Raw genomic sequence first — 22549 nt, 5'->3', positions numbered from 1 at the left:
GGAGCTAGTTTCTTATGACAAATGTTTTTTGTTTTTAGGGGTGTGACGGCATCTAGGGTATTACGCAAGGTTAAATTAAGTTCCTCGGTTAGGTGGTTAAACGATTGTTGTACTCTGACATCCTTGGGTAGGCAGAGGGAGTCTGGAAGGGCATCTAGGAATCTTTGGGTTGTCCTAGAATTTATAGCACGGCTTTTGATGATCCTTGGTTGTGGTCTGAGCAGATGATTTGTTGCGATTGCAAACGCATTAAAATAGTGGTGCAATAGTCCAGGTTTATGAGGAAAAACATTAAGATCCACAATATTTACTCCACGGGACAAAACTAGGTCCAGACTATGACTGTGGCAGTGAGTAGGTCCGGAGACATGTTGGACAAAACCCACTGAGTCGATGATGGCTCCAAAAGCCTTTTGGAATGAGTTTGTGGACTTTTCCATGTGAATATTAAAGTCACCAAAAAATGTAATATTATCTGCCATGACTACAAGGTCCGATAGGAATTCAGGGAACTCAGTGAGAAAAAGAAAACAGTAATTTTTGGGGGGTAAATTGAAATTTGGTATCGTAAATGTTAGCAACACCTCCGCCTTAGCAGGATGCGCTGGGGATATAGTCACTAGCGTAACTAGGATTAGAGGCCTCATTTAACACAGTCAATTAATCAGGCTTAAGCCATGTTTCAGTTAGGCCAATCACATCAACATTATGATCAGTGATTAGTTAATTGACTATTAACTACCTTGGAAGTGAGGGATCTAACATTAAGTAGCCCTATTTTGAGATGTGAGATCTCTTTCAATAATGACAGGAATGGAGAAGGTCTTTATTCTTATTCCAGTGAGATTGATAAGGCAAACACAACCATGTTTAGTTTTGCACAACCTAGATCGAGGCACACACACACAGTCTGAATGGGGATAGCTGAGCTGACTACACTGACTGTGCTAGTGACTAAAATGGCAGGCTGGCTGACAGCCTGGCCTGCACCCTATCACATTGTGGAGCTAGAGGAGTTAGACAGGGTTCTATGTTCATAGATAAGATGAGAGCACCTCTCCAGCTAGGATGGAGTACGTCACTCCTCAACAAGCCAGGCTTGGTCCTGTTGTGTATGGGTGAGTCCCAGAAAGAGGGCTAATTATCTACAAATTCTATATTTTGGGAGGGGCAGAAAACCGTTTTCAACCAGTGATTGAGTTGTGAGAATTTGATGTAGAGCTCATCACTCCCCCTAACTGGGAGGGAAACAGAGACAATTACTCGATGCCGACATCTTTCTAGCTGATTTACATGCTGAGGTTATGTTGCGCTTGGAGACCTCTGACTGTTTCATCCTAACATTGTTGGTGCCGACGTGGATAACAGTATCCCTATACTCTCTTCACTCGCTATTTTTAACCTTAGCCAGCACCATCTTCAGATTAGCCTCAACGTCTGTAGCCCTGCCCCCTGGTAAACAGTGTATGAACACTGGATGATTCTTTTTAAGTCTAATACTGCGGGCAATGGAGTTGCCAATGACTAGGGTTTTCAATATGTCTGAGCTAATGGTGGGATGCTTCGGCATCTCAGACCACGTAACGGGTGGAGAAGAGACCAGAGAAGGCTCGGCCTCTGACTCCGACTCATTGCTTAATGGGGAGAACTGGTTGAATGTTTCTGTAGGCTGAATGAGTGAAACCGGTTGAGCATTCCTGCAGCATTTCCTTCCAGAAGCCATGAGAAAATTGTCCGCTGCGGGGACTGTGGGAGGTGATTTATATTACTATATGTACTTATTTGTGGCACAGACCCTGTTTCATCCTTTCATACACTTAAATGACCCTTGCCTAATGATTGCATCTGAAGCTGGGCTTGATGCATGGCTATCCTCACCATACTGCGTTCTCCTGTATATTATGAGTACAGCGACTGCATTTAGAAGGCATAATGTTACTACTTGGTTTCGGCAGGTCTTATAGAACCATGTCCAGATATAGCGTCCAGGGTGACAAAGTTGAATGAAAATAGTTGAGCGAGGGGGAAAAAATGTAAATTGAAAATGGCAATTGAAAAGTAAAGACCGTAAAGTTGGCAGGTAGCAAAGTAATCCGAGCAACAAAACGTACAGCACGTGAACAAGTCCAGAGTTGCAGCTCTTTAGTTTTAGTTGACTGTGTTTTGTGGATATTTATGTTTGTCTGTGCAAAATGTGTTGTAATTCTATTTGTTTTATATTGTATATATTTTTAAAATATATTTTATGAAATTGTATATCCAGTACTCCCTCATAAAAGAGACACTGGCGTCAATGGTGCCTCTGGTACATTGAGAACCACTGGACTGTAGCTTTCCGTCTCTGAAACCGAATTTCATACAACAAAATGCCACACATATAACTAAATATATATTTAGAGTCCCCCGTTTGCCTTATATTGTGTTTTTTGTGTGCAGTTGAGGCTAAAGATGCAGAGCAGAACAGAAAGTAGTCAGATATGGAGGAGAAGAGAAATAGGGACCAGAAGGGAGAGAGGCAGTTTGAAATATTGAAGATACAAACGGTGGGATATAAACTGGCAGTACAGAGCTAAGGAATAATGTCTAACTTGTTTTTGCCGTACATACCTACACGTACGCTACGGTCACAAGATTCAGGCCTCCTTACTGTCCCTAGAATTTCTAAGAAAACAGCTGGAGGCAGGGCTTTCTCCTATAGAGCTACATTTTTATGGAATTGTCTGCCTATCCATGTGAGAGAGGCAGACTCGGTCTCAACCTTTAAGTCTTTATTGAAGACTCATCTCTTCAGTATGTCCTATGACTGAGTGTAGTCTGGCCCAGGAGTGTGAAGGTGAACAGAAAGGCACTGGAGCAACCAACCGCCCTTTCTGTCTCTGCCTGGCCGGTTCCCCTCTCTCCACTGGGATTGTCTGCCTCAAACTCTATTACAGGAGCTGAGTCACTGGCTTACTGGTGCTCTTCCATGCCGTCCCTAGGAGGGGTGCGCCACTTGAGTGAGTTGAGTCACTTACGTGATCTTCCTGTCTGGGTTGACTCCCCTCCTTGGGTTCGTGCCGTGGGGGAGATCTTTGCGGGCCATACTCGGCCTTGTCTCAGGATAGTAAGATGGTGGTTGAAGATATCCCTCTAGTGGTGTCGGGGCTGTGCTTTGGCAAAGTGGGTGGGGTTATATCCTGCCTGTTTGGCCCTGTCCGGGGCTACAGCAGGAGACAGCAGGAGCGGTGGAGATACTCTGAATGATCGGCTATGAAAAGCCAACTGACAGTTACTCCTGAGGTGCTGACCTGTTGCACCCTCTACAACCACTGTGATTATTATTATTTGACCCTGGTGGTCATCTATGAACATTGAACATCTTGGCCATGTGCTGTTATAATCTCCACCTGGCACAACTGGAAGAGGACTGGCCACCACTCATAGCCTGGTCCCTCTCTAGGTTCTGGCCTTTCTCGGGAGTTTTTCCTAGCCACCGAGCATCTGCACCTAGGATGCCTGCTGATTAGGATTTAATGCTGGGTTTCTGTACAGCACTTTGTGACATCAGCTGATGTAAGAAGGGCTTAATTAATACATTTGATTGATTTAAATGAATTAGATTTTTGATTGACAGAGGAGCAAATATACCTGTATTTGGAACTGGTTTGATAGTAATAGGCAAATCTGCTCCATGTAAAGATGACTGCTATTTTAGTCATCTGACACATACAGTTGAAGTCGGAAGTTTACATACACCTTAGCCAAATACATTTAAACTCAGTTTGCACAGTTCCTGACATTTAATCCTAGTAAAAATTTCATGCCTTAGGTCAGTTAGGATCACCACATAATTTTAAGAATGTGAAATGTTAGTATAATAGTAGAGAGAATGATTTATTTCAGTTTTTATTTCTTTCATCACATTCCCAGTGGGTCAGAGGTTTACATACACTCAATTAGTATTTGGTAGCATTGTCATTAAATTGTTTAACTTGGGTCAAATGTTTCGGGTAGCCTTCCACAAGCTTCCCACAATAAGTTGGGTGAATTTTGTCCCATTCCTCCTGTCAGAGTTGGTGTAACTGAGTCGGGTTTGTAGGCCTCCTTGCTCGCACACACTTTTTTTAGTTCTGCCAACCGATTTTCTATAGGATTGAGGTCAGGACCTTGCGATGGCAATTCCAATACCTTGACTTTGTTGTCCTTACGCCTTTTTGCCACAACTTTGGAAGTATGCTTGGGGTCATTGTCCATTTGGAAGACCCATTTACGACCAAGCTTTAACTTCTTGACTGATGTCTTGAGATGTTGCTTCAATATATCCACGCAATTTTCCTTCCTCATGATGCCATAATATTATTTTGTGAAGTGCACCAGTCCCTCCGGCAGCAAAGCACCGCCACAACACGATGCTTCCACCCCCATGCTTCACGGTTGGGATGGTGTTCTTCGGCTTACAAGCCTCCCCCTTTTTCCTCCAAACATAACGATGGTCATTATGACCAAACAGTTCTATTTTTGTTTCATCAGACCAGAGGACATTTCTCCAAAAAGTACGATCTTTGTCCCCATGTGCAGTTGCAAACCGTAGTCTGGCTCTTTTATGGCGGTTTTCGAGCAGTTGCTTCTTCCTTGCTGAGCGGCCTTTCAGGTTATGTCGATATAGGACTCGTTTTACTGTGGATATTGATACTTTTCTACCTGTTTCCTCCAGCATCTTCACAAGGTCCTTTGCTGTTGTTCTGGGATTGATTTGCACTTTTTGCACCACAGTACGTTTATCTCTAGGAGACAGAACAAATCTCCTTCCTGAGCAGTATGACAGCTGCGTGTTCCCATGGTTTTTATACTTGCTTGCTATTGTTTGTACAGATAAACATGGAAATTGCTCCCAAGGATGAACCAGACTTGTGGAGGTCTACAATTTTTTTTCTGAGGTCTTGGCTGATTTATTTTGATTTTCCCATGATGTCAAGCAAAGAGGCACTGAGTTTGAAGGTAGGCCTTGAAACACATCCACGGCTACACCTCCTATCAGAAGCTTCTAAAGCCATGACATCATTTTCTGGAATTTTCCAAGCTGTTTAAAGGCACAGTCAAGTTAGTGTATGTAAACTTCTGACCCACTGGAATGAATTATACGTGAAATAATCTGTCTGTAAACAATTGTTGGAAAAATGTGTTGTGTCATGCACAAAGTAGAGATCCTAACCGACTTGCCAAAACTATAGTTTGTTAACAAGAAATTTGTGGAGTGGTTGAAAAACAAGTTTTAATGACTCCAACCTAAGTGTATGTAAACTTCCGACTTCAACTGTATAGTAGGTAGGCTAGCTTTCACAATAATTAACTTAGGTTTTTTACTGGCAGGATAGTGCAAAGGTACATCTGGTTTGATTTGCTGCTCTAGGTAAAAATATGCATGGCTGAGTTTGATGGACAGATCAATCCTAACACTGTTTCTTCTGCTGTCAGTTTGGTGCTAAACTTACCAGTGTGCAAAGTACAACACAGAGGATCCAGCAGCAGTCCCAGGGCTCAGGAATTTACCTCAAAACATATATATTTTTTAAAGGAAAGGTTACAGAGGCATAAATATCATACCCCCCAAGAAATGAAACCTCCCCTGTTATTGAAATGGTGAGAGGTTAGGATGTCTTGGGGGTATGATATTGGTGCATCAGTAACTTTCTCACTCATCATTATTCACGATTCATTCAGGATTATCTGTAATCATGGTAGCATTCACATTAATGTAGACGTGTTAGAAACATATTATATTCTTATTTGCAATAAAAGTGACTCCAAAATGACACAATACATTATATACTATTCATTTCTATTTTCCACAAAATAATCTGAAACAACCAAAACAAACAGCAAATGCATTCCAAAAAATTGGGTCACAAGTTTGATGTATACATTGCGTGCTAGGAATATGGGATTAAATACTTCACTTTTTACTACTTTAATACACATAAGTGAATTTGTCCCAATACTTTTGGTCCCTTAAAATGGTGGGGCTATGTACAAAAAGTGCTATAATTCCTAAACGGTTCGCCCGATATGGATGAAAATACCCTGAAATTTAAGCTGGCAGTCTGCACTATAACCTCATAGTCATTGTATCATTTCAAATCCAAAACAACAACAAATGTGTCATTGTCACAATACTTTTTTTACAACACTATTCATGTGACAGAACAAGACTGGGTCATGCATGTGACAGACCAACACCTCACAATGTCACGATCTTTTAGAGATGGATTGGACCAAGGCGCAACGTGGTAGGCATACATGTTTCTTTTATTTAAATGACACTGAAAATCCAACAAAATACAAAAATGAACGTAAAGCTACATGCAGTGCAAAAAGCAACTACACACAAACAAGATCCCACAATCTAAGGTGGGAAAAAGGGCTGCCTAAGTATGATCCCCAGTCAGAGACAACGATAAACAGCTGCCTCTGATTGGAAACCATACTAGGCCAACAAAGAAATAGAAACATAGAATTGCCCACCCAAGTCACGCCCACCCAAGTCACACCCAAGTGACGTAACCAAATAGAGAATAAAAAAGGCTCTCTAAGGTTCTTCACAAGGCTTCTTCTCTCTAAGCTGAGACCTTGAAACTGAGATATCCCTTTTTCTTAACAAGGTTCTGGGTGTACTGCCAAATTCCAGACCCTGATAGTGAGGATTTGTTCAATCAGTCACTTGCATGAGCACAGAAAATGGTTATTAGAAGAAACGTATAAAATAGAAAAGCCAACATAAAATTTTCCATCACAATATTTTCATGACGGCAGTTATATATGAAAGATCATTGTCTTCTAACTATATTTGAAAGTGCATTTGTTATTTGAGTTTAATTTCACAGAGAATGAGGGTTAAAAGTATCACAGCAATTCTCACGAATTCATGCATTTATTTTAGAACTAATCCTTTAATCAAATAATGGTCTTTTCCTGCAGAAGAGTGTTGTCATTGCTGGAGTCTGCTGTCTACACTGCCAACCTTATGCCCTTTCTGGTGACGTATGGGGAACCGGCATGTGTGTTTTAACACGGGTCCTCTACCCAGGTAAACAAAGCCTGTGTCTATTCAAGCCCTTAATCCAATAGATAGATGTCTGCCCCCCCCGCACCAGTCATCCCCAGAGAGAGAAAGGAAGCTAACTGTTCCTTTACGTAAGATACCAGGAAGACTCCCACATTCAAGGAATTAAGACGCTGTTCCCCACCCCACCCCCCAGCCAAGGCAATACGTAAATGATCGTGTATTGATTGACCTCATTCATTTGGTTCATAAACAATAGTTAATCGTCTCCCTCATAGAGAGTTGAATAACATGTAGGGCACCTTGGGTAGCAGGTATCTGTATGTAGGGGTTAAATTGAGATGGGTTAAGTAGTAGAACTGTTATGAACCTTGTTGCTTTTGTGTCAAATAAATAAATGGCTAAATCCATGAACATCAAGCATGTTGTTTTCCATTTAGCACATAAAACGTATACCAGAAGACACAGTATAGATGTCACTTAACTACTTATCACTAGACTGCGAACAGCTGGTAGGAGTCCCATTGTATTTCTCTCTCGCACAGGGACAAGTTCACTACACCTGAAAATGAGGGGCTGCATTTTAGCCACTTGTTGTTGTTAGATTTACTGTAATCTCTTTATCTGTGGTGTGCTGTGTCTATGAAGGGAATAGGCCAAGCTAATCTCTCTCTGGGAACATTGAGTAACAGTGTTACATGACGTCTGATCCTCAACGTCTGGTCCTCACCGTCGCTCGCTGCAATCAACAGGTCAACTTTGTGTGGCATGCCAGGAAGCCCTTTGGTTGCATAGCACAGGTGTTCTCTACAGTCAAGGCCAAAGGCTCCACAAATGCACATTCCTTTACCTTCCTAAAACCCTATGCAGGGCACTTACAGTGCTGTGAAAAAGTATTTGCCATTTTCACATTTTCTCTACTTTTTGCGTATTTTTGATACTGAATGTTACTGAATGTTAGATCTTCAACCAAAACCTAATATTATATAAAGGGAACCTGAGTGAACAAATAACACAAAAATGACATACTTATTTCATTCATTTCATAAACAAAGTTATGCAACACCCTGTGTGAGAAGTCATATTCCCCTTACACTCAATAACTGGTTGTGCCACCATTAGCTGCAATGACTCCAACCAAACGCTTCCTGTAGTTGTTGTTCAGTCTCTCAAATCGCGGTGGAGGAATTTTGGACAACTCTTCCAGGCAGACCCGCTTTAACTCAGCAACATTTGTGGATTTTCAAGAACGAATTACTCATTTCAAGTCCTGCCACAACATCTCGATTGAAATTAGGTCTGGACATTCCAAAGCTTCAAGTATGTTACCTTTTAACCATTTTTATGTAGACTTGATTGTGTGTTTTGGATCTTTTGTCTTGCTGCACTTCAGCTTTGGCTCACAGACTGATGGCCTGACATTCTCCTGTAGAATTATCCGATACAGAGCAGAATTCATTGTTCCTTCTATTAAGGCAAGTCATCCAGGTCCTGAGGCAGCAAAGCATCCCCAAACCATCACACTACCACCACCATGCTTGACCGATGGTATAAGGTTCTTACTGTGGAATGCAATGCTTGGTTTTGCCAGGTGTAATCAAATCAAAAATCGAATCAAATTGTATTAGTCACACGCGCCGAATACAACAGATGTAGGTAGACCTTACCAGGAAATGCTTACTTGCAAGCCCCTAACCAACAATGCAGTTTAAAAAATATGAATAATAAATAGAAGGAACAAGTAATTAAACAGCTGCAGTAAAATAACAATAGCAAGACTATATACAGCGGGTACAGTACAGAGTCAATGTGCGGATACAAAGATTAGTCAAGGTCATTGAGGTAATATGTACATATAGGTAGAGTTAGAGTTATTAAAGTGACTATGCATAGATAATAACAGAGAGTAGCAGCGTAGAAGGAGGGGGCAATACAAATAGTCTGTGTAGCCATTTGATTAGCTGTTGAGGAGTTTTATGGCTTGGGGGTAGAAGCTGTTTAGAAGCCTCTTGGACCTAGACTTGCCGATCCAGGACCGCTTGTCGTGTGGTAGCAGAGAGAACAGTCTATGACTAGGGTGGCTGGAGTCTTTTGCCATTTTTAAGGGCCTTCCTCTGATACCGCCTGGTTTAGAGGTCCTGGATAGCAGAAAGTTTGAGGAGGGGACTGAGCATGCACCCCCGAGGGGCCCCTGTGTTACAAATCATCGAGGCGGATGTGTTGTTACCTACCCTTACCACCCGGGGGCGGCCCTTCAGGAAATCCAGTTGCAGAGGGAGGTGTTTAGCCCCAGGGTCCTCAGCTTATTGATGAGCTTTGAGGGCACTATGGTGTTGAACGCTGAGCTTTAGTCAGTGAATAGCATTCTCACATAGGTGTTCCTTTTCTCCAGGTGGAAAAGGGCAGTGTGGAGTGCAATAGAGATTGCATCATCTGTGGATCTGTTAGGGCGGTATGCAAATTGGAGTGGGTCTAGGGTTTCTGGGATAATGATGTTGATGTGGGTCATGACCAGCCTTTCAAAGCACTTCATGGCTACAGACGTGAGTGCTACGGGTTGTTAGTCATTTAGGCAGGTTACCTTAGTGTTCTTGGGCACAGGGACTATGGTGGTATGCTTAAAACATGTTGGTATTACAGACTTGGTCAGGGAGAGGTGGAAAATGTCAATGAAGACATTTGCCAGTTGGTCAGTGTATGCTTGCAGTACATGTCCTGGTAATCCATCTGGCCCTGCAACCTTGTGAATGTTGAACTGTTTAAAGGTCTTACTCACATCGCCTGCGGAGAGCGTGATCACACAGTCATCCGGAACAGCTGGTGCTCTTATGCATGTTTGAGTGTTATATGCCTCGAAGCGAGCATGGAAGTAGTTTAGCTCGTCTGGTAGGCTTGTGTCACTGGGCAGCTCTCGGCTGTGCTTTCCTTTGTAGTCTGTAATGGGTTGCAAGCCCTGCCACATCCGAGTATAGTACAATTCGATCTTAGTCCTGCATTGACGTTTTGCCTGTTTGATGGTTCATTGAAGGGCATAGCAGGATTTCTTATAAGCTTCCGGGTTAGAGTCCCGCTCCTTGAAAGCAGCAGCTCTAGCCTTTAACTCATTGCGAATGTTGCCTGCAATCCATGGCTTCTGGTTGGGGTATGTACGTACGGTCACTGTGGGGACAATGTCATCAATGTACTTATTGATGAAGCCAATGACTGACGTGATGTACTCCTCAATGCCATGGGGAACAATCCCGGAACATATTCCAGTCTATACTTTTGACTCATCTGTCCATAGTAAATTATTCCAAGACTCTTGATGATCATCAAGGTACTTTTTGGCAAACTTGAGTCAACTTTTTGGACGAGGTGGATCCCATTATTATAAGGGCACAAGGCGAGACCCAAATGCAGACACAGGAGGCAGATGGTAGAGCTACGATATTTATTATAACAAAGGGAGTAGGCAAAGGCAGGTACAGAGAACTGGCACGAACTGGCACAGAGAGACAGGAAACACAGGGATATATACACTGGGGAGGGTGTGGAGACAATCACAAGAACTGGTGAACCAGATCAGGAAGTGACAATTATGTCTGGTTGAAGAGCAACAAATCGGAGGTTTTGGAATGGCCTCGTCAAAGTCCAGACCTAATCCAAATTCAGATTTGGTGGCAGGACTTTAAACGAACAGTTCATGCTGGAAACCCCACAAATGTCGCTGAGTTAAAGCGGTCCTGCCTGAGAGACTGGTCAACAACTACATGAAGCATTTGGTTGCAGTCATTGCTGCTAAAGGTGCCAAACCAGTTATTGAGTGTATGGGGGCAATATTTTTTCACACCGGTGAATTGGGTGTTGAATAACTTTGTTCATTAAATAAATAAAATAAGCATCCAATTGTTTTTTGGTATTTGTAAACTCAGGTTCCCTTTATCTAATATTAGGGTTTGGTTGAAGATCTGCAACATTCAGTATCAAAAATAGAGAAAATCAGAAAGTGGGCAAATACTTTTTCACGGCGCTGTATATATATATATTTTTTTTAAATGTAACCTTTATTTAACTAGGCAAGTCAGTTTTAAGAACAAATTCTTATTTGCAATGACAACCTACCGGGGAACAGTGGCTTAACTGCCTTGTTCAGGGGCAGAACGCCAGATTTTTACATTGTCAGTTCAGGGATTTGATCTATCAACCATTCGGTTACTGGCCCAATGCTTTAAACACTAGGGTACCTGCCGCCCCAAAACAGCTGAGTTGGCCGGGAATACTGTACATGTTATGATCCCATCTACCCTTATTCTGCATGCTCTGTAGCCTTTCACATTAGCAACTTGAGGAGATTGGGATACATCTAAATAGAGCTTGGGGATTAGAGTGCATGACACCAACTTGATCCCTTATTTGCAAGGGGAGGGGATAGAAGGAGACACCATCAGAGGTGAGGAGAGTTAATTTTACATTGACTCTGCAGCTTGAATAGGCTGATGCTCTCCAGGACCATTACCAGGCGTACAGATCAGAGCTGGGGAAACCTGGGAGAACAGCTAGAGACATATTCTGAGACCGTCAGTGGAAGTCAGAACCTAAAAGCTAAATGGAGTTGGATATTTGTATTTCAGAGTTTAAAAGACATTGAGGAGGATTGGAGATCTCCCGCTTGCTCCATAGAAAGGATTTGATGGATTTTACCATGACTTCTGAAGCTGCTGTTTGGGTATCCAAAGGTGCTGAGAGTCATGAAAATGTCTGACATGGGATAAAAGCAGAGCGACAGCTTTCAAACTTGAAGGTGAGATATGCAAAAAGATGTTCTCTCTTCTCAAGCAGGTATTATTGTATAAATCATTGCAAAACACTGACAATAACTTTCTTTCAAAAAAAATTGGTCTTTTACCAAATAGGGCTATTTTCTGTATACCCCCCTACCTTGTCACAACACAACTGACTGTCTAAAAGGCATTAAGAAGGAAAGAAATTCCACAAATTAACTTTTAAGAAGCTGTTAATTGAAATGCATTCCAGGTGACTACCTCATTAATCTGGTTAAGAGAATGCCAAGAGTGTGCAAAGCCGTCATCAAGGCAAAGGGTGGCTATTTGAAGAATCTCAAATGTAAAATATATTTTCATTTGTTTAACACTTCTTTGGTTACTACGTGATCCCATATGTGTTATTTCATAGTTCTGATGTCTTAGTAGTAAATAGTAAAACATAAATTAAAAAACCCTTTGAATGAGTGGGTGTTCTAAAAATGTTGACCGGTAGTGTACTTTTTTTAAAAGTATTCATATATACATATATTAGAAAATTGTTATATCTGTGTCCTTAAGTTTTTAGTAGATAGACCATATCTATCTGTTCAAGAGCAAATAGCCTACTTAATGAAAAAAGCATATGCACAAAAATCTGATTTCTCTCATATGTGGTGCACAAATTTGTTTACATCCCTGTTAGTGAGCATTTATCCGTTGCCAAGATAATCCATCCACCTGACAGGTGTGGCGTATCAAGAAGCTGATTACACAGGTGAAACTTGTGCTGGGGACAATAGAATGTGTAGTTTTGTCACAAACCACAATGTCAAAGATGTCTCAAGTTTTGAGGGAGGATGCAATTGTCATGCTGTCTGCAGGAATGTCTACCAGAGCTGTTGCAAGACAATCAAATGTTAATTTCTTTACCATAAGCCGCTTCCCATGTTGTTTTAGAGAATTTGGCAGTAAGTCCAACCGGCCTCACAAACGCAGACCACATGTAACCACGCCAGCCCAGGGCCTCCACATCCGGCTTCTTCACCTGCGGGATCATCTGAGACCAGCCACCCGGACAGCTGATGAAACTGTAGGTTTGAACATCCGAAGAATTTCTGCACAAACTGTCAGAAACCATCTCAGGGAAGCTCATCGTCCTCAGTGTCTTGACCGACTGCAGTGCGACGTCGTAACCGACTTCATTGAGCAAATGCTCACTTTCGATGGTCACTGGCACACTGGAGAAGTGTGCTCTTCACAGACGAATATCGGTTTCAACTGTACTGGGCAGATGGCAGACAGAATGTATGGCGTTGTGTGGGCAAGCACTTTTCTAATGTCAGTGTTGTGAACAGAGTGTTCATGGTGGCGGTGGGGTTATGGTATGGGCAGTCATAAATTACGGACAACGAACACAATTGCATTTTATCAATGGCAATTTCCATGCACAGAGATATTGTGATGAGATCCTGAGGCCCATTGTCGTGCCATTCATCAGCTGCAATCTACTCATGTTTCAGCATGATAATACACAGCCCCATGTCGTAAGGATCTGTACACAATTCCTGAAGGCTGAAAATGTCTCAGTTCTTCCATGACCTGCATACTCACCAGACGTCACCCATTGAGCATGTTTAGGATGCTCTGGATCGACGTGTACGACAGCGTGTTCCAGTTCCCGCCAATATCCAGCAACTTTGCACAGGCATTGAAGAGAAGTGGGACAACATTCCACAGGCCACAATCAACAGCCTGATCAATTATATGCGAATGAGATGTGTCATGCTGCATGAGGCAAATGGTGGTCACTCCAGATACTGACTGGTTTTCAGATCCAAGCCACTACCTTTTTTTAAGGTATCTGTGACCAACAGATGCATATGTGTATTCCCAGTCGTGAAATCCATAGATTAGAGCCTCATTTATTCATTTCAATTGACTGTCTTCCTTATATGAACTGTATCTCAGTAAAAACTTTGAAATGGTTGCGTTTATATTTTTGTTCAGTGTATTTTACATGTCATAATCCCAGAAAGAGGGCCAGAGATAATTACAGACATCCGTGATAATCTGAAGTACCCAAAAGGGCCACTAGAAGTCTTTGATAGATTATATAAAATCCTTGAATGATAACAATATTCTGGTATTTTACTGCTAAACTTTGGAAAGTTTCAGTAAAATACTCTCCCTTTGCAACTGTAGGCCTGACGTACTGTATGTTAAAAGTGTTTGTTAGGTATTAAGCCTGTGTTAAAAGATGCTTACAATTATTCAAATACAAAAAAAATTGTGTTAAATTGTGTTTGGGAAATTAAGATAGACATGTTTTTAAAAAGGTAGTAAGATTTAATTCAATACAGAAATGTATAGGTGGTTTAACCCAGGGTAATTTGTGCCAAGCGACCACTTTTTCTGTACAAACTATGCTTCCAAAACTGTGATGTTTACATGATTTCTGATTATTTCCAAGAATACACAACATCCTGAAATATATGTAGATACTGTACCTTTGTTAGAAAGAATACTATATTTCCCATGGCGGAATGATGCTGAATGTTGGAAAAAATGCTCAACTTACCCCACTCTCCTATATATAATTACATTCATAGTAACTGTCTAGGAAATCCATCATATTATTGACTATTGGGTTCTCAAGATGACTGTATATAATTTATTTCCTGTCCACAGTCCATAACCTGCCATGACCTGAGCAGTAGTAAAGATGCCAGGGGGGCAGTACCAGGTGTCCACCAGGAGGAGGACTCTCCACAGCCGCTATAGCCTGTCAGTCAGCTCATTGGGTCGGCAGGATGAGGAGGAGGATACCCCGCCACCATGCCTCAGCCCTCTGGAGAAGCTCACCACCAAAATGTGTCAGGATGAGCAGACCATCCAGGAGCTGATCGTGGGCCGTAGGATTGGCTTCTACAAGGTCCGAGGTGAGATCGGCTCTGGAACCTTCTCCCACGTCAAAATGGCCTTCCACTCCCTCACCAAAGGCAAGGGCCACATTGCTGACCGTGCAAAATGTAATCAATAATTAATCAGTGCAGCTGGTATCATCATCCATGCAATGATGCTAACAGCATAGCAATTCGTTAGTGTGACTGTGAAACCACCACAGTAAAGCATGTTGAAAATGAACTGAGAAAAACACCTGTCTCAAGTGATCCAACACCTCTCACCTTCTCTCCCCCAGACAAGGTGGCCATCAAGGTGCTGGATAAGATGCGGCTGGATGTTCAGGCCCAGAGGCTGCTCTCCAGGGAGATCTCCAGCATGGAGGCCCTGCAGCATGCCAATGTGGTGCGTCTGTACGAGGTGGTGGAGTCACACAGCCGACTCTACCTGGTGCTGGAGTATGCCGGGGGAGGGGACCTCCACACACACATCTGCTCCGATGGCAAGCTGTCAGAAGCCGAGGCCAAGATCACCTTCGCACAAATCCTATCCGCCATCAAACACATGGTCCGTAACATTCAATTGAATACACATCTACTGTAGAATCAGCCATGTGATCCCAGGTCTTATTACAGTCCAATACAGAGATTCTTGATATAAAGATATTATTTTTGTCAATTTCAATCATCAAATTATTTCATACAGTATGTTTATTGTTTTTATTTGCAGCACGACAAAAACATAATCCACCGGGACCTGAAGGCTGAGAATGTACTGTACACCTGTAATGGCTGTGTGAAGGTGGCTGACTTTGGCTTCAGCACCAGGGTCACCAACTGCAGTGACACCCTGGACACCTTTTGTGGCTCTCCCCCCTATGCCGCGCCTGAACTCTTCAGGGACGAGTGTTATGTGGGGCCGCCAGTGGACGTATGGGCCATGGGCGTCCTGCTCTTCTTCATGTTGACTGGCACCATGCCCTTCCGAGCCGAAACCATGGGCAAGCTGAGGCTCGCTGTTATAGAGGGAGTCTACACCCTCCCACCCTGGCTGCCAGGCCCATGCCAGCGGCTGATTCGGGGCATCCTGAAGCCTCTGCCAGTGGAACGCTATGCGGTGGACCAGATGCTGGGTTGTGACTGGCTGCTTCCTGTGGAATACCCGTGGACTGTGGTGCCACCGGTCCCCCTCAACCCTCTGCGCCTGGCGGATGCAGAGCCTGGGGAGCTGGATGAGGAGGAGGAGGAGATCAGGGCCTCCCTGGAGGAGCTGGGTGTCAACATGGAACACATACGCAACAATGAGGGCAAGGACAGCCGCAGCCCCATCACCGGACTTTACCGCATCCTCTTACACCGTGCCCAGAAAAGGCGTGGCGCTGAGACTGTGCCTGTGGTCGGAGGGTTGGTCCGGGACCCTAAAAGAGAGGGCCTCCGAGCTTACAGAAGTCTGATGCACTCCTCCAGGTTATGTGTCCTTCAGTAAGTGACCAGCCTGGACGTGGGTCCTTGTAAGCCTGCTTTAATCCATTGAAAATTCACTCAGGGTCATACAGCTACAAATGTTTTATTGCACTTTGGGATGAAAGTGAAAATATGTTTTGTGTGAATGTAACACAGGAACCTCTGTAGATTAACAGTTGTGGTAACACACAGATACTGAAACATTGGACTGCTGGTCATGATGTCTCTAACAAAGTAAGATTGTTATTGGTAATCTTTTGTGAAGCTGAAATAGAGATGTAAAAGTGCCTGATGAAATAATGAGTCCCATCAAAATGAATTTAAGAAGCACCCTTTTTAGTATAGAAGTGATACTTCTACGCACAATTGGCCTAGCGTCGTCCGGGTTAGGGAGGTTTTGGCCGCTAGGGAAATCCTTGTCTCATCGCGCACCAGCGACTCCTGTGGCGGGCCGGGCGCAGTGCGCGCTAACCAAGGTTGCCAGGTGCACGGTGTTTCCTCCGACACATTGGTGCGGCTGGCTTCCGGGTTGGATGGCGCTGTGTTAAGAAGCAGTGCGGCTTGGTTGGGTTGTGTATCGGAGGACGCATGACTTTCAACCTTCTTGTCTCATCGCTACAACTCCCTTCCTGGTTCGGGAGAGATGATAGTAGCTACTAAACAATTGGATACCACAAAATTGGGGAGAAAAAGGGGTCAAAATTCCACACACAAAAAAAAGAAGTGATACTTATATACTTTTATTCATAGCACAATAGAGCGCATGAAATATGAAGAATGTGCTGAAAGAGCATTGCTTTAAGACAACTCCTTGGTTGTTTGATGAAACATCGATAGTCTCTGAAATCAGTATGCTTGTTTGTCTTCGTGATTTTTCTTGCCCTTAGAGAAGACTGATTTTGTGCAGGTGATTGTCTCTGTATTATATTCGACCACCAAATGGAACTTTTACCATTGTGGCTTATTGATGCTCTAAATAAAGCGCAATAAAGACTTAATTGACATTCATGCAGTTTCTTTTTTTTAAGCAGGTGGAGGTCAAATATAAACCTCATGAAAGCAAATTTAGGGCTGCTATTCTTTGTATTAAGTGTTTACAAAAGTTTCACCAGTGTCCTGCTAGACACCATGTAAACAATAGCCCACAGCAGCTGGCAGTGCACCAGATGATAGTCAGCCCCCTATTTAAACCCCCAAACCCAACAGTGTGCAACTGCAGCCCCCCACACAGACACACACTTTTGAATGTGGGTCAAAAGGAAAATCTAAGTATATGAGTTTTTTTGCCTTTAGACACTGTCCTTCGCTCCCACCTGCCGAACACCTGCCCTCACCATTGTTAACAGAACTGCAGGAAAGGCGGGGCAAAGTACACTGTTGACCGGTGGCCCCACCTCCCGCTAATACAGCAGGTGGGAGGATGGAGCCACACTGGGTGCTATAACCAGCTTGCTAGTTAGTGACACTATGTGCTAGCTTGCTAGCTAGCAAACACATGGTGTTGCCCCCACGCCTAATATAAGTATAAAGAGGGGTTGCTGTAGAGGCAGGAATGCCCACATGTAGGAATGCCCCGAATTGTGGGCTGCAGTTGCACCCTTCTCCCCAAACCAGTCTACTTCGGACCCTTAGGCACGCAAAACACCCTCAACTCCTCCCCTGTCTGGCCTCACCTGCAGAAAGCGGCAGAAAGCGGCAGATGGCACAGCGTGGCTACACAGACATCTGCCGGTCAGACAATAATCCCTCTGTGTGGACTGCTGGATGTGACAACAGAGTGCATTCTGCTATTGTGCGCCCCCATACACATGCAGATCAGCCAAGAAGGGAGGAAGGGACAGAACAGACTTTTACTGGTGGGACAACAGCGAGCAGTTGACACCCTTAAGCGCCTGCTGAGCACATTTTTTTTGTCAACCCAATTACCTCCCCATTTTAGTAGGCATAGGCTACTCTCCAAACTTAATAAGGAGAGTGAAAACACATGACGACAAATACGATATTCATTCAATTTATTAGGGTATTAGTTTATAAACATTTAAATAATTATTCATTTTTCCCTTTTTAATGTTTAACAATGAAATCTTATCAAGCATAAACATGTATAAAAATAGATAACATAAGTAAAAAAATATATTTTTGAAAAGTTAGGCAAAACATTCTAAAGTGAAACCTTTAGAGCATTATAAGTGTAATATTTATTATATTTTTTATGTTCATTTTTTTGTCATTATTACATTTCTAAAGTTAAACCTTTAGAGAATTAAGACAATTCTGGAAAGTGGGAAACATTTCGCTGAATGTAACGGTTGTTATTGCCGCTCAGCAAGAAGACATTTTTAAAAAGTCAGTTTTTAAGAATGCTTCTTCTTGGCACCGCTTCTTCTCCTACTGCGCGTGCTTCAACGTGCGACGTTCACTCTGTGGAACACAGGATGCAGAACTCGCTCCTCCTTTCTCTCCAAACCTCATCCACACAAAGAATGAGGGCCGTTTTGTCGCTCTTGTGGCATACCTGACCTCATTCACATAAAGAATGGAAGTCATCTTGGCATGGACGGGACAAGAGACGACGAAATCACGGGGGCCCATTCGGGCCGGCCACGCGATGCCTGGATCAGAATCCTCCTCAGGAGTATCCAGGGATGAGAAACAGTGTCATCCTGTAAAAGGATGAGTATTTCCTTATAGGTTGAAGGTTTACAGCATCTCAAGAGAGAAGAGTAATGTCCCAAATCAGCGTTTCGGGAGGGTGATCTCTGGAACCCAGTCGTTCAGACTGCGGCTCTCCTCACAGAACAGGTGCAGCTTCTCCAAAGCAGGGTCCTCCCAAGAACCATCAGCTGAGTTCTGTTGACAAACAAGAGGGGAAAGAAATATTAGTCACATGGACACAATGAACAGTTAAAACCATGATATATTATTGCATGTTTTAATAAAGTCAGCTTGGGTTGAAATAGTACACACCATGATAAGACAGCAGTGGGCATCTTCAAGCTGGCCAGTCTTGTCACGAACAATTTCAGCCAGTTGCTGCATGTTGTTCACCCTGACAATGCTGATGTCATTGTCAAAACAGTAAGACTGGATGAGGGTGAAGTGGATCTGGAGAGCAATGTCACACTCCCACTCCTCATCGGTTGCCAGGACACAGAAACACACATTGTCTGGGTCACTGCAAAGAAAACATAGAAGAACCATAAGTACATGCAAGATGACTTCAAAATAAGCAAACATAGATAGAAGTTAAGTTTACATATGCATTTCAAGAAACTCATACTTACACATTCATAACTTTAGCAGACTCATAGACACCGACAGTCAGGCAGTTGTTGTCTTTAGCGGAGAGCAAAACTTCCTCCAGCGCTTTGCCGGTGCACTGGGCACGTTCAACGGGCTTCTGGATCAGAACTTCCTCAAGAGTCATGATGATGCAGAATATTCCAAAACTTCCTGAGTGGGAGTTAGTGTAGCCGGAGAGTAAATCCGAAAAGATTTGTGATTCTGAAGAGAATGCGCTGCGCTTTTATACCTTTGGGCTAGTGGCGCCTGTGAATACGCAGCGCCCTGATTGGTTGACCCGAATGGCGCAATAGTATGCTAATTGTATTGTCTCACTGCTCGTGGCAGATTGATAGGAGGCATAATGGCACGTCTTTTTCTGTGCCGGGCATGCTCCGACCGAAAACAGAAATGTTTATATTTATTTCAGATGGATTTAGATAATGTTCTCTCCAAGTTTGAACTCAATAAATTGAGATTGTCATATTTTGCTTGAGTTTTGATTGTTTCACATGACACGCTAATTAAGGCCAATAGCCTCAAAATATGCTTTCGGAGATGCATTTGATAATTTATTAAATCAGTCTATAAACCTGAAAGAAAAAATCGAAAGATAATAAAACTTTGTAAAAGTGCCCAAATGGTCTCTGATTAAGATTCTGTATGTTTCAGTTTTAGGTGAAAGTATGTCCAAACACAAACAATAATATAGTGAAAGTAAAGTGCGCAGAAGGGCAACCATCTCCCCGTTATTAGAGGGCAGGTGGAGGATGGCCATCTGTAGAGCCTGACCAAAAACGGCCCCTATTGTGCTCGCAGAAACTCCTATTATCACCCTCTCAATACAAATGTAAATTAACAGCGCGTGCCAGGAGACCGTGCGTGCCGCGCAATATACTGACCACGTGATCGCTATCAGCTGTCCGAACTTTTATTTATTTACTTTTGCCACATGGACCAATTAAGATTATAGCCATGCTTTACCATACAATTAATTATAAAGTTGAGCAGCTGGCACGGTTAACCATTAAGGCCAAGTTATATTTGCAGGGTAAAGCCTAATAGCCTACGCACAAATTCTAATATTACGCAGTTTGGCCAAATTGTATCCACTTAGGTGGCATTTAAGGTGCATAAAATAATCTAGAATAGGACTGCTGCATGCGTAATTAGAGGGTCGAGATAACAGGTTCGCGGTGATTGATTCAGCTCCATTGTTTGGTGGATAGCAGCGCGGCAGATGGTGGACTATTGCTATGAGGACACCCCCTCATCCCGGCAGAGCCCCCCCCTCCCCCTCCCCCTTCTCCCACCCGGTGGCGCGCCGCTCCTATTGTCCGCGAGTCTTTACATTCGCTGGAAGAAAAAGTCTGTTGTCTGAGATTTTATCCAATTTAAATGTAAATAAAGCGAGCGTATGGTCAAAACTCACGACTATGAATCTTTGATAGGCGTAGTCTTATCTTTAACATAGGCCACGCGCATGAGTTGCAGCCCAATAATTAATCATTCATAAACACACCCAATAAATAAATATGCTGTTTTGATTAAATCATGTTATTTTGCTACACAACATAACAAACGAAATTATTAGAGCAATTAGAATAGTTAATTATCATTGGTTTATTATTAGGCAATCATTAGTTGAGAGGTTTAAATGGCCCATGTTGCAGGCAACAACAACCCATCGTTTTTTATACAGTAAGTTAGCCTAATGCACAACAGTTTACAAAGTTAACAGATAGGGTTCCTTGGATTGATTCATCCGATAGCAGCTCAAAGACTATGCTATTTTTGGAAGGCTCAACCTAACCTAGCTTGGCAACAGGGCAGGCGCGTGCAAGTTGATATAGGACGCATTGTTCATGAAGAAGCACATCTGCCAGACGGGGCCCCCTCCCCAGCAGCGCGTGACAGGTGTTTCTGGCTCAAGCCATAGCTCGCTCTGGCGAATGACAGCCTACTGCACATTGACCCATGGCTCAAAAGTTCTTTGTGCAGATGCAAATTAGCCAAACAACCAGATAACTTCAACTAGACTACTTTCCATTAGCAACGTTCTATTCATTTAGTAGTAGCAATCATGTTGGTTCAGAGCCTAATAATAAAATGGGTCATGCACGATGAAGTTGGGTTTGCAACTTGCAAGTTGAAACAGTGCGGTCACAGTGTAGGATACTTTGGGTATATTATGCAATCAAATAACATAGGAAAAGCTGCGAGACTTCTACAATATTGTAATGTCCAAACTATTGCGCTTGCCTCTGTTCGTTTTACCAGTCAAGGCTACTAATGCACTCTATTACAATGTATTATTTACAGACACACGTTTTATGTTGGCTATGCACAATATCTGTGGCAGTCATTGGCCATTATGCACTGCATGTGCCGACTTATCTCTGCTTGTATCGTGCAGCAGAAGTTTTCTTTGTTGACCCCTTCACCTTCCCCCACCCCCACGGACAGATGGGATCTTGTTGCTATGGAGAGAGATACAGGCATCTCCAGATGCCACGCGCCTGAAGTCAGCCATGGTTTTACAAATGCAAAACAGCGGCGCGTGCCATTATCGTTTGCAAATAGGAACTTTGCGCCAATTCTGTTCTCCAATACTTGCCTAATCAGCAAAATTGTATAGGCCTACAAGTTGCGAGTTATCTAGATATTGAAGTAACACAATAATATTGAGTTTTTCCAGAAATATCATTTTTCCAGATATATCAAGCATTTACTCTATTTAAATCATGAAGTGTGCACCAGAAAAGTTGACCAGATTTCGATATCAGCGATATCTTTATCTCGTTTGGAAGCCTTAAATGTGCCACTTGGATATGGTTGGTAATTATGGATATTATAGTAGGCTAATAATCTTATCATTCAAACCGACCCTGCACAAATCTGAATGAATTCATTCATAAACGTCAGGGAGTTCTGCATTTGCATCCATTCAATCGAACGGAAACTGCCCTGTCCTTTCTTCTGAAATTGTGTCTATAGGCACGAGCCTGCTAGGGGTCGCATGTGCATTGTCTCACAGCAGCCAATCACAAAACGCGCGTGTGCCACGTCCTCCCTATAAATACTAGCTGTTTCTTACAACTAGCGCAAACACACTTCTG

At 42.9% G+C, this 22549-nt stretch overlaps 2 protein-coding genes across 2 annotated transcripts; one reads left to right on the top strand and one right to left on the bottom strand.

Annotated features, from left to right (window-relative positions):
* Positions 1-11531: 11531 nt before the first annotated feature.
* Positions 11532-17146, top strand: nim1kb (NIM1 serine/threonine protein kinase). Its single transcript, XM_035772889.2, has 4 exons — positions 11532-11822; positions 14473-14723; positions 14984-15252; positions 15415-17146. Exons 2-4 carry the CDS (start codon positions 14507-14509, stop codon positions 16168-16170), a joined length of 1242 nt encoding a protein of 413 aa, XP_035628782.1. The 5' UTR covers positions 11532-11822; positions 14473-14506; the 3' UTR covers positions 16171-17146.
* Positions 17147-18176: 1030 nt separating this feature from the next.
* Positions 18177-19747, bottom strand: LOC118385340 (growth arrest and DNA damage-inducible protein GADD45 gamma-like). The gene is made up of 3 exons (XM_035772402.2): positions 19433-19747; positions 19116-19323; positions 18177-18998 (listed from the first exon to the last, which is right to left on the bottom strand). Exons 1-3 carry the CDS (start codon positions 19573-19575, stop codon positions 18885-18887), a joined length of 465 nt encoding a protein of 154 aa, XP_035628295.1. The 5' UTR covers positions 19576-19747; the 3' UTR covers positions 18177-18884.
* Between the last annotated feature and the right edge of the window lie 2802 nt (positions 19748-22549).

This window comes from Oncorhynchus keta, chromosome 6 (genome assembly GCF_023373465.1).
Source record: "Oncorhynchus keta strain PuntledgeMale-10-30-2019 chromosome 6, Oket_V2, whole genome shotgun sequence".
In the NCBI taxonomy this organism is placed as follows: domain Eukaryota; kingdom Metazoa; phylum Chordata; class Actinopteri; order Salmoniformes; family Salmonidae; genus Oncorhynchus; species Oncorhynchus keta.
Note: the sequence above shows the minus strand (reverse complement) of the source record. Positions and strands in the feature narration are given on the sequence as shown.